The sequence below is a fragment of the Plectropomus leopardus genome, chromosome 23, assembly GCF_026936395.1.
Source record: "Plectropomus leopardus strain MGB_pleo_1.0 chromosome 23, ASM2693639v1, whole genome shotgun sequence".
Classification (NCBI taxonomy): domain Eukaryota; kingdom Metazoa; phylum Chordata; class Actinopteri; order Perciformes; family Serranidae; genus Plectropomus; species Plectropomus leopardus.
The window spans coordinates 14,828,459-14,841,523 of record NC_142198.1 but is presented as its reverse complement, the minus strand read 5'-3'; the positions used below and the strand labels follow the sequence as shown (position 1 = coordinate 14,841,523).

Sequence of the window (13,065 nt, the reverse complement as noted above, 5' to 3'; positions counted from 1 at the left end):
TAACTTCATAAAATAAATACACAAACAAAATAAATATATAAAAATAAACAAATAAAAAATAAACATAAATAATAATGAATCTAGTAACAAAACCTGTTTAAAATGTATGGTAGAAAAAAACAGTCAATTTAGTATAATAAAAATAAAATTTAATAGAATCAGAGTATCTATATCTAGTTTCTTTTTTTTACGTTTGAAATAAATTTCTGAATCAAATTAAATCATTCTATATTGCCTCCTTTTTTCTTTCTTTTTTTAACCATCTTTTTACCGACTGCTTTATTCCTCCTCATGTTTTTAGAAGCAGGTCACTTTGCCCTCTGCACTCATTCACGCCTCCATGTTTTGTCTTTCATTTTTCTCTCTTTCTTTTTCCAGCTCTCCTTACATTCCCATCAGTCCTCTGTTCTTTAATCTGGGTCAGGCAAAAGACTGCACTCCCTCGCTTCCTCATAAAATGCAGATTCTTCACTTCTACGACAGCTGTTTTCTTTATTATTTCCACAGAGCAGCACCCCCAGCTCTCTGTGTCTGTGAGGCCAAACGTGTCCGCCTCAAACACTGTTCTCTCCGTCTAGTTTTCACTTTTTTATTAATGGTTCTGGCTCTAACCTCCATTAAAAGTACCACTCGGTTGACAGATCCACATGTGTTATCGTCTAAAATAACATTTTACCGCTGCGTCTTCTGTCTCTGGATGAAGGTGTGATATTATTTCAGTGTGGGGTTAAACAGAATACATACATAACAGGTTTTAATCACGTTTTTGATACGGAAAGATGCCAGGCTCTTGTGAAGTAATAAATATTTGGAGCTCCTAAATTTCCTCTCAGCAATTAATCATCTTTTGCTTTCGTATGGAAGCCAATTCTGGCCAAGAAAATGACAGGTGAAAAGGTAGAAATAATAAAAATAATAATGGTAAGTGGAAAAAAAAGACAATGTTCTTTGGAGGCATGAAAAATAGTCAAAATCTTAATTTGTTAAAAAATAAAAGTCTTTAGCTTACATTTGAGTTTGAAACCATCTTGATTTAAAGTTTTTTCACAAATAATCTCATAGTTTTGAATTAATTTTATGGTGAAACTTGACATAAAATGTGCTTTTATCATCACTTTAACACAGAAACTAGATTTCACATATTTTTGAAAGAAAAAATACATTTTGACTTAATAATTTTGACATTAAAAATTAAATTTGGGACTTATTTTAAAATCTAGTCTCTTGTCCTTAAATATACAACTAGTAGTGAAAGTGTTGCTTTTTCTGAAGTATTTTTTTGTCAGTAGTTTCACTTTGACTCCTGAGTTTATATTAAGAAACTGCATCCATCACAGTAGTCAGACTGTGTTGTGTCTAATTTGACTTCACCACTGCTGTGCACTTTATGTTGTGGTTTCCACATTTTCAATAAAACATTAGAAATTAATAACAAAGACTACAAAGTTCAAACTAAATGTACATTCCTGAGCTTTTGAAAACATTTTTTATTGCTGTAGCATTTCCACTAACTTCAAACAGCGTCCTGGTTTGAGGCTTTAAATGTCTCTCTGGCGTCCTGCTGCTCGGACCCCCAAACCACGACATCATCAGTGTTTTAATGAGATTCTTCTTTCGGAGCTCGAGCTCCCTAAAATGAGTCTCTTCACCACATTTCTCCAGCTCCTGCAGGGCTGCTGAACGACTCCAGCTTCAGCACTCCACTTATCATCCGTCAACCTCCATTTGCCCTCGACCATATTTACTTAACCGTCCCACCACATTCAAACAACAGTTCCCCCCCCAGAAGGGAATTCATTTCGGCGCCGGATACCAAAGAAACATAAAGAGGCCGTTCACCCAGGACGGATATAAATCACGACAGGAGACGTAAAGCTAGTTTAAAATACTATTATTATTATTTATGGTACTTTTTCCTCACGTGAGTGTTTTTGCAGTTACAAACTCTGTAATGCATTTTACAAAAAGGTTTTGTAATAAATCAAAATTACATAGGAAAAACACAAACAGAAGAAATATACTCTCAACAAGCAACTTTCTCTCCTCTCGTCAAGTCAATGCGGTTCCAGTCGATTTAGAAAATGGCTGTTATAGTACAAGAATACACGTAATATGTACAAGTAAATGTGGACACTTTGAGTTCAGGGTTGTTTGGTGTTAAAACAGCAGAGAACAAACTGCAGAAAAGAGCAAAAACTGAGCGTCAAACTGTAACTTTTAACAAACTTTAAGCTGCAGATTTGCTCCATCAACCAGTGAAACTGAAAAAGTAGAAAATAATAAAAGGTATCTGTGGTTTTACTTAACTTCAGCATGTCCACCTGTCCAACGTGTCCTCTTCCAAATCCCTCCCATCTCTTGTAGAGCTGCAGTTTTTGTGTTTTGTTTTACTTTATTTGATTTCCTCAGATAGCAGAGGTCAACAAACGCAACGCTCAGGACAGTCAATGTTTCACAAATTGGGAAATCAGAATTTTTCTGTCTGTTGTGGCAATTTAAAATGTACAAAAATACACATTTCACTCAAGTTTGCAGGAATAGTTTGACATGTTTTGGGTGATACACTTATTTGCCATGTTTCAGAAAAAGAAAGTGACTCACATAAGCCCTCTTTCAACTACACATGCTTCTTACAACTTAAAGTGAGTGAGATTTAAAACTTTTTTTAACAATCTTTTAATGCCACTTGAATTGGAATTTAATACTAATTTTACAGTAGTGGATACTGATGGAAAACAAAGTACAGAAATCAATCACCTAACATTAGGGGCTTTTTTTTATTTTCAAATATTTATTGTAACATAAAACGTGACTCTTTGGTTAATGCAAGGGGCATTCAGCAAATTATTATTACTTTTTTAAGTTGCCTACTATTTTAAGCTTTTGCAATGCAATGTCTGCAACGTCCAATGTCTAAGCATTTTGTCTAAGACTTTTGAATGATTGATTTAACACATTTTAATGCTTATTAAGGCCTTATTTTTGGGTTAATGAACTCAATGCCTTTATGACTTTTTAAGGATTTGCCAGAACCTTGCTACCGTCTTCATTACATACTAAATGGATGATTTAAACATCAAATGGAGCGAGCAGAAGAACGAGTTTGGGAAAAGAAAATGTCACCAAATGCTTGAACGAGATAACGACAAAAACTGCAACTCTGGTTTCAGGTCATCCAAACTCTTGCCCTTCAAAATATACAGTAAACGTCGACTCTTCCTTCTTTTTTAACAACCAATTTTTTACAACCAATTCCAGTCATTAAAAAACAAAAAATCACTATATACACATCGTATACATTATAAACACTGTACATATCAATTATCACGTGACAGTATAACGAGTGGCCGGAGTCTCAAACTCCGCGCAGTAAAACTTGTTACAGTAATTGGGAATACAAAGTGATATGATGATACTATAGTAGATAATACAGTATATTTTGTATTGCTGACTGCAGGTGTCAGCCAGCAACAAATAGAAAATCCCAAAGGCAGTGAATAATGCTGCATGTCACAATGCTGACTTTAGCGTTGCTAACGGAAACACAGTTTCTTAGTGTGAAGCACCGGAAAAAAAAGTCTCCTTCAATTCTCTGAATCAGGAGATTTAAATACAAAACTCAACAAAAAGCAGCGTCTCAGTGACACATTCATCAAGAGAAAATGTCTTTGGCAACGTAGTGTTAGAAGAAGTGTGGCGTCATTAGCTCAGTCTTACAGTACAAGTTCAGGCACAAAACGTGAAGCAGAGAGTATAAAGATTTTACTGTGAGACTAAAATGTGGTTATTTTAAATTCTTTTCTTCACTTGTTAGGTTTGAAAAGTGAATTATCAAGCTCAATTGAAATCCGTTCTGCAGTTTCAGTCTTCTTCTTGAGTAAAATTCGAGAACAAAATGAGCTTTTCTTTCTTTGATCACAAACTCGTGTTTCAGCGACGTACAAATCCTTTTGTAACCGCCAACGTGCTCTCGGCTCTCTAGTCACATCTCACGGGATGAGTTTATTTATACTTCTGGTATGTTTGTTGTATTTTAAGAAGTTTAAAGTCTCTAGTTAATAGTTTATGTGATTCCTCGCTCAACTTTCTTCTTCTTTGTCTTTTCTTTGTTGTGTTTAAGCACCAAAGTTCAGTCTTTAATCTTTTTGACACTTCAGACTCCTTCCTGTTTTGGTTTCAGCCAACATCAAGTGCTACCGAAAAACTAGACGGGTGTTTGAGCTGTTGGTTTGGTTCTGAAACTTCTGGATCTATATCTCTGCTAAACCTTAAAGGAATAGTTTGACATTTTGTTGGTCAAATGGACAATTGGTGAGGCGTTTTTTTTTGCTGGCAGACATGAGAGTGATGTTGATGCTGTAAGGGATGCAGCATATTTCCCCAAAATGTCAAACTATTCCTTTAAGACAATCTGTAAATCAAGGTTTCACAAACATCTACACTGCCTTTTTTAAAATCACATCTTCATTTTGTCTCAATCCTGAAACTGATTTAATGTGGCTACAAGCCTCCTGCTTCTTCATCTCTTTAGGCTTTTTCTTATTTCTTTCAATAATGTCCGTATCCCAACGACATTCCCATACCGATTCCCAGCCCCAGCCCCAGGCTCTCCCTCAGCCCCCTCAGCTGCTCCTCTCCCAGCCGGATCTTGTCCTCCAGCTGCCTCTGCTCCACCAGCAGGGCGGCCTTCATCTTCACAAAGTGGCTACGGAGGAAAAAAAACACACACAAACAGTTGAGAAAATGTGCACAGTATGGGTCATTTTAGGGTGTGTCATTTTTGGATAAAGCAGTGAACTATTTAACTCTTAACTTGTCAACCTTAAGCTTATGTTTTATGTTTATGGTGAATGTTAATATGTTTTGTTTATGTGTGTAATGTTACCCCGGATGTTATAACTATGAACACGTCAAAGTAAGTTTCTAAATATGTCTGTTAGTAACTGCAGTTATGTTGTTTTTGACCTAAATCAGAAAACATCTGTCAGTTGGCTTTTTTTGGGTTATTAACAGGTTAGATAACAATAAATGAATGAAGATTTTCTTAACTTTGTGGCAAAAAAAAACACACAGGCTTCTACGTTAATGTCTTTGTGGTAATATATATGTAAAAGTCTTAACTGTTCCTTTTTTCCCAAAATACCAATTTGACAGACTAGATGCCCAAAATGACTGTAAAATGCTGGTGTATCAGATTAAAAAATCTATGAGTTACATGTCATTAACCTCTGTTTAGTATGAGTTGTACAGCAGCGGTGCACACGAGGACAGTGGGTGATGAAGTTGTGTTGTACCTGTAGTCTCTGTGCTGATCGGGGGAGAGGCAGCGGGCCAGCACCCGGCTGACGGCCTGCTCTCTGCGGTCAACGTGGTCCTTCAGGTCCTGAGCCTCCGACAGCTGCCTGATGAGCTGACGCTTCTTCTCCAGCAGAGGGAGCTAGAGGACAGACGCGCACAGAGACAAGAGGTGACGTTTATTGATAGCATTTATTACATTTTTTTTTAAAGTGACAGTTTTCTTTGATTTTGATATTCTTCCTCCATGCTTCAGTAGATCCTGTAACATCTTAACTTTCAATCCTTCCAGCAGTTATTCTTCCTATCCTTCATCAGTCTATATTCTTTCTTGTTTTTTACCCTCTGATTGTCTTATAAAGGTTAAAGGCTGAAACTTGTGGAGAAGTCTATGAGGACCTTTCTGGCCAATTAAGATACAATTAAATACCATTTTCTGCCAAAACACCAAATAGTTGAAAAACAGACACATTTTTGCATTTTCATCCCATTTCGAAATCTTCGCTGTTACTACTGCAGCAAAATGTCATGCTGCCACACACACTCTGAATATGATGCAAATGTTTAGTTTAAATATACTGTAATTTAAGCTGTTAAACTACCTATCATTGTGCACATAAAAGCTGTGTTTAACTACAGCAAATTACACATAACACCTTGCGCCCCACTGCCCCTCCTCGTCCTCTCCTCACCCTCTCGTGGTGCTCCGTCTCAGGGTCCAGTGTGTCCAGCGTGGTCTCCACTCTCAGCAGCCTCCCGGACAGCGACAGCAGCAGGCTGACCACTTTGTCCAGATCGCCGATGAACATGCGGAACTTGTCCACCTCGTTGGGCTTGCACACCGCCACCACCATGCTCTCCACCTGAGGACACACACAGACACACACAGCTGGAGGTGACCAGTGGTGGACAAAGTATTCAGATCTTTTACTGAAGTAAAAGTACTAATGCCATCCTGTGAGAATACTCTGTTACGATTAAAAGTCCTGCATTGAAAATGGTATTTAAATAAAAGTAAGTAAGCATAACCAGGAAAATGTAATTAAAGTATTAAAAGTAAAGGAACCAAGTGCAGGAAGTCTTAAAATAAACAAACAAACAAACACACACACACACACACACACACACACACACACACACACACACACACACACACACACACACACACAGAAAAAACTCAAAATTAATTTAAAAAAAAAGAAGAAGAAAAAAATCCAAAAAACTCACAAAAGTATTTAAAATTAAAACAGAACAAAAAAAACAAAGCTCAAAATTAAAGTTGAAAAAGTAAAAGTGAAAATAACACCTACCAAAACTCAAAATCATTTAAAGAAAAGAAAAAAACTTCCTATGTTTTTTTAATACAAAAATCTTCATTTGTAAAGTAACTACAGCATTCAGATGAATATGGTGAAGTAAAATGTATAATATTTCCCTCTGAAATGTAGCGGCGTAAAAGCCTAAAGTAGCATGAAGAGAAAATACTCAAACAAGTACAAGTACCTCAAATTCATACTTAAGGGCAGTACTTGAATAAATGTACTTAGTTACATTCCACCACTTGAAGTGACTGAGCTCAAGGAAAAAAAATAGGGCTTTTCTGGCTTCAGTCTAGATTGTGGTTTGATTTGGTGCTTAAGATGGCAGGGAAGGAATTTTGGACATAATGAAATCTCTTGAGAATGTTTAATTTTAATTGACATGTCGATGACCCGAGAAGAACCAGTGCCCTTCACATTTGGCACGTTTTATGTTGAGAGACTCCCGTCTGTCTGGAAGATAGAGGTCGACCTTGTTGACGTTTCAGAGCAACACACACACTCTCTATCCGACTGTTTGTGAGGATACAAGGATAGTCGCTGTAAAAGGCTGAACTGATTGTTCTGTGCTTGAAATATTCGGTATATCTCTGTCCATGCACATGTGCTGCTCCAAAGCGTCAATAAATGTATAACACTAATGATGCAAAAGTCAAACTAAGTGAGGATTAATGACAAAAGCTTAAGAACAATTAAGAATGTTAACGTTTTAAATAACTTTTTAAGCAAAAACGCCAAAAGTTCACAGGTACAAGCTTCTAAAATTGACATTTTTGCTTTTTTTCACACCATGTCTTGAATTGGATACTTCTGTTAGTTTACTTACACTATGAACCTACTTGCGATGTGTGCAAATTTTGGCAGGGTGTAACCTGGCGATCACTGATCTCTGTTTTATATCATTGTAAACTGAATATTTTGGGGTTTTTTTTTTTTTTGGACTGTCTGTCGGACAAATTAGCAAAACTTGAAAACACGCCCTTGGACTCCCCCCGTTTCCTGTTTTTCTGATTAAAGAATGACATGGAAAAATAATTAACTTATTTATCTATAATAGAATTACTGTTCAAGCTCTAATGACATACTTGAAAAAAGAAAAAAAGAATTTTTTGAAATACAACGAATCAGAGTTGCAGCCCAAAAATACACAGAAAAAGAGAGCCGGAGAGAGTTCCAACTCTTTCACCACGTCCAGTTTTGGGAGGCTAAATGTCATGAGCGAAAGCCAGAAGAAACGACTAAATAAGAGGATGAAGTTTCTCCCCACCTCCTCTCCCAGCTGCGCATTGGCTCTGATGTCCTCCTGCAGTCCCCGCTGAGCCTCTCTCAGCACTCCCAGCTTCTTGCGGAGGCTCTCCATCAGCTGTTTCTGCACGACAGACGGAGGAGGAATTGTTTAGATACCTCAAAATGAAAATAACAGGCAACACGTGTCTGTCAGCTTTACGTCATTATCGTTCATTTTGACTGGAAAACACTAGAAACGCTGACTGCACAACACTATCAGTTCAGTAGTGAGACAGTAGCTGCAGGCGTTACCTTGTAGGTCAGCTCGTCGTCCTCGTCCCTCTCCCTGTTATCAGTGAAGTCCTTCATCTGTGACAGGAGCTGAGCTTTGGCTGCTGACGTGCTGTAATAGGACGAGCAGCTGGAGCTCGCACCGGACCGCCTGTGGGGGAGAGTTTGGTTTATTTACGTGGAGATAAAACACAGGCGAAGCGATAAAACAGACACACGATCGTAAATACGGTCATTAGAAAAGTACATAAATAAGAAACGCAATCAATTATGCGGGCTAAGTGAGGCAGAAGAAAAACAAGGAGGCATCTGGAAAACATCTCAGCTTTCGAACAAGCAAATAAAGTAACAAAAATAAGATGACAAGTTCAAACTGCAGCAGTTAACAGAGCAGCTGACACCAAAATGAAAAATGGTAAATATGACTTTTGGGTGACAGCAATGCAAGTGGTGCTCTGTGTTTTTTTTTCTTCTTCTTTTTTTAAAGTTACCTATTATTTTGAGATTTAACAATGACAGGTCAGAAAAAAAGGTTCATAAAACTGGATCTTTTATGTCTTAGCACATTTAAGACTTATGAAAAACTAATTTAAGACATTTTAAGACCAAGTAAGGCCTTATTTTAGATTGAATAATTCAATACTTTTTGGATATTTTTTAAGGATCCGCAGGGATCTTGATATAGCAATAATGGAAAAACATTCATACAAATAATGTGATATTAATTTCAACCATACCATCCAAATCTATGTTGATAGAACAAAACTGCATTTTTTATATGGTTCACAACTTTTATATACTGCAGGAAAAAAGCTGTCTAAAAGCACATTTCCATCATGTAAACTCTCCAGGACTTGTATATCTGTCATATGTGGCAACAATTACCCAGCTGGCACCTGTGCTGGCAAAAGTAAACCATTTGTAAACGAAACAGGGAGAGCAGAGAGAAATCTGGCTGCAGTGAGGTGCTCTGGAAAGGTTGTGGGAAACGGGGAATAAGCTTAGTGACAAGAACAGTTAGGTCTTGTACAAATCAAATGGTCTGTGAAATTAACACACACACACAGAAACACACATTCCACCGCTCGGATTTAAGCCTCTCTCTCGTTACCTATCCAAGCTGTCGGTGTTGTGCTCTGTGGTTTGGTAGGCTCCTCTCCAGCTCTCTCTGCCCGACTCTCCCTCGCTGCTCTGGGGGAAGAGCTCCTCGAGGCTCAGCCCCTCTCTGCTGCTCTCCCCGACCTCCAGCTCCTCCTCCAGGGAGCTGCTCTCCGCCCTCGTCCTGCCCGACGGCGAGGCCTCGGTAGAGGCCGGCAATGTGTCGATGTCCGTCTCCAGGACCGTAACCGGCAATGCGAAACATGGCAGCTCGCTGGTGATTGGCTCGTCTAACACTGGAACATCCTCCTGGAAATCATCGATGTCTGTCTCCATGGGGACGTCCAGGTCTGCGTCCAGGCTGTGCACAGGACTCGGGCTGAGGGTGGTCTCTGATTCTGTTCCTGGTTCGGGGATCTTCTGCGGATCAATGCTCTGAAAGCCTCTGCTCATACGAAGCTGCTGCTGCTGCTCGTAGTCAATGGAGAAGTAGGATTCAGGGGGTAAAACGCCACCAACACCTCCGTTTTCTAGGACAGGTGGAAGGGTTGAGTCGCTGTGAACTCTGGGAGATGGCACTCTCTCCCACTCGGCTCCTGGTCTCACGTTGGACTGTTGTTTCTGAGGTTTCAGTGTTACTTTGTCCTGGTTGGGGCTGATGTTCATCTCAGAATAACTGCAGAGACACAGATACACTTTGTGAACTTTGAGACATTTGCATGAAATTTGGTCATGATTAGTGTTTTAATTTTCATGGCCAAAAACATGTTTTGTATTTATGAAATATTATATTTAAACATATACAAACCACACTTGCTTTTTGTTTTTATATCTGGGTTTTTGTATATTTTTGCAAATATTTCTTTTAATTATTGCTTTAAGTAGGAGTAACATTGTGGATTTTTGTACAGTTTGTTTTGTTGTAACATCATTAAAGACACAGATACACTTTATTAACTTTGATCCTATTTGTCTGAAAGTTTGTCATGATCAGTGTACAAACGGACTTTTTTGTGAGGTCACAGTGACCTTGACCTTTGAGTCAAGGATGAACCGATTAGAATTTGGCGTTCAAAGTTGACATTTGTGTCAAATTTAAAGAAATTCTTTCAAGGTGTTATTAAGATATCTTGCTCACGAGAGGAGGGTGTACAGTGTGGAGGCAAAAAAGCACTAGACATAATCTGGACATCTCTATAGGACATTTTTTTTTTGGGATTGTAACTCAAGGACTTAAATTGGACAGATTTGGGGTACCTTCAAAACATGTAAACATTACATGGCTGTCAGGTTTACTTTTTTCCTTCACTTTATCAAGAATTGAATGAAATGGCAGAGAAACGCAACACAATGTTAGAATTTACTGCCCCGCTCACCTGCTCACACTGTCGTCTGTTGGTGGAGGCGGAGGTGGAGATGGAAGAAGCTCCACCCTCTCCTGCTGCACATATGAGCCCCTCAGGTCCCTCTCTTTCTGAGGCGGAGCCACCGGTCTGAAGCCCCTCCTGGAGAACATAGGACTGGGCGGAGCAATAGTAAAAGCTCGATCCTGAAACTGAACCTGATTCTGATTGGACGGAGTGCGAGAGAAGGGGTGTTCCTGCATTTGTGGGTGATTCTGATTGGACGAGGCATGGGGAAATTCCGGGGTTTGGTTGCAGCTGCAGCGCGGGCAGCCCTCCGACACTTCCTGCCTCTCTGGAGGAAGACTGTAGGACCTCGGTCTGGATGTTTCAGCTGGAGGGACGCATGAGGAGGAGTGAGTCAAAGAGTGTCCCTCTGCGGTGTCGAAAGATGGAGGGATGGAGTGAGGAGAAGAAGAAGAGGGGAACAGGGTGTGGTGGGATGCACGCCTGCGGTGGAACTGCTCCCACTTCGGGGGCGGTGGTCTCGGTGGAGGTGGTGTTTTCTTCCTGTTTGGCCGGGCATTGTTGGCAGGTTGTCCTCCCCTGATGCTGCCTGGTCCTTCCTCCACCTCGCTCAGGGTCTGGCTGGTCGCCATGGAAATTGACGGCGACCAGCGATGGCTGCTGTCAAAGCGGAGGTCGTTTTCAGACATGGCTCGTCCTCTGAGGGAGAGAGGAGCCGGCGGGGGAGCAAACACATATCCGTTGCGATCTTCATGGCTGCTGTCAGCCTGCCTGTGGCTCCAACGACCCTGATGGTGCTGATGATACTGATTCTCTGGAGGTCTGGACTCTCGTCTCCAGCTTGAGTAGTCCCTGTGATGTGGAGATTATAGTGACAGACAAAAATTATTTTTCTTTGTCAAAAGAGTAAATTAAAGAACATCAACGGAACAATTTATTCTCATTCTTATGAGGCAGTTTTTACATGAGTTTTGAACATTAAACTCTTATTTATTAATAACTGAAGGTGTTTTTTCTAACAAAAAAGTAAAGGTAGTAAAAACATTGTGGTATCTCATCTGACAGTTTAACCTAAAAAGAAAAAACACATTCTCTTTATTGGCACTATGTAAGTTGATCACATTTTATTGAGGGTTTCTTTTGGCATCATCAACCTCACAACTGTCATCACTTTCTTATTTTAAGTTCTAAGTGCACCGCAGAAAAACTTTAACTTCAAACTAGTGAGAAGACCACAGAACCACCCCCCCACAATTTTCCATGTAAATTACTGAAAAATGATTTGGATTTTACAGACAATCATGCATTTATGTAATATCCAATCACTCATAGTAAAAAGTTTGGTGCGCTGAAAGACAGACCTTTTTGCAGAGAAATTTCCTCATGTCATGGGATAAAAACAGTCAGTCAGAGCAAGTGATTAAATTACAGTAAATGTTTCCTTTTTGCATTCCAGACTCTCTGAACTGTTTCTGTCTCAGGTCAAATATGAGTGGAGGCCTTTTTATAAGCCATGCATGTCCTAAATCGCCCCCCCCCCTCCTTACATCCTATACAGAAATCACTGTCCGACCACATGTCATTATGGGCACATTTTGAGCATGGATGATTGCTCTGCACACTTAGAGCTCATTACAGTCAAATCACAGCCAGGCATGACTGAGTGGGATTTCCGCCCCCGTTAGTGCACAATGGGCCGACCCCACCTAAAGTCTCCGGAGACTCACTGAGAGAGAATCAGAGATGGAGCGAATGTGTTTTGGACATGCCAGTCAGGAGGGTAGATATTTAGGAGATAATCAAATCCGAGGAAGATTTACTGCATGTTGTTATATTATGCATGTGTCTGAGTTTGGACTGTGTGGTCATAAAGGAAGTGGCTCACCTCTCTGTCAGGCTGTAGTTCCTGTTGAGCTTGGTCGTTTCCTGTTGCCGGGCGGGATACGTCTGTGGAAGACATTTAAAGCTAGTTATTAACTGCAAAGGAATGAAGGAAGGCTTCAGTCTGGTGCTAAATGTTGGTCAGCAAACGTCTCTACTAAAAGGAAGTGGGTGTGTTACTCCACCCTGCCATACACTTCAGTGGTGATAAGGTTAACCAGGGTGGAGGTGTTTTCTTTTGCCGAGAACCTGCCTGGCAAGCTATCACTTTATTGTCACTTTTTAAAACATTATTTTATTCCCTTACTCTTAATCATTTAGTCTAGAAATTGTCAATAAATAGGTAAAAATGGTGATCGTATTTTCCCAGGGTCTCAGAGTTTGCCTGAACATTGGTCAAAAGCTCAAAAATATTAAGTTTACTGTCATAAAATCTAGAAAGAAATCAATCAAATATTCATATTTAAGATGCTGGAACCAGTAATTTCTTTTGGCATTTTTGATTAAAAAGTGATTAATTAGAATTGTTAATCAACAGGTAAATTAATCAATGTATTCCAAGCCAATCCTTCTGTGTGTATTTC

The 13,065-nt window shown here is 39.5% G+C and overlaps 1 protein-coding gene across 1 annotated transcript in view; it reads right to left on the bottom strand.

Moving 5' to 3' along the window:
* Nucleotides 1–4,167: 4,167 nt before the first annotated feature.
* The window catches only part of shroom4 (shroom family member 4), a 70,315-nt gene continuing 61,417 nt past the window's right edge, over nt 4,168–13,065 (bottom strand). Inside the window, 8 exon segments of the mRNA XM_088073326.1 lie at nt 4,168–4,705; nt 5,295–5,437; nt 5,988–6,158; nt 7,882–7,983; nt 8,154–8,283; nt 9,244–9,906; nt 10,607–11,452; nt 12,486–12,547. Coding sequence (XP_087929452.1) covers nt 4,549–4,705; nt 5,295–5,437; nt 5,988–6,158; nt 7,882–7,983; nt 8,154–8,283; nt 9,244–9,906; nt 10,607–11,452; nt 12,486–12,547 — 2,274 coding nt within the window. The 3' untranslated portion in view covers nt 4,168–4,548.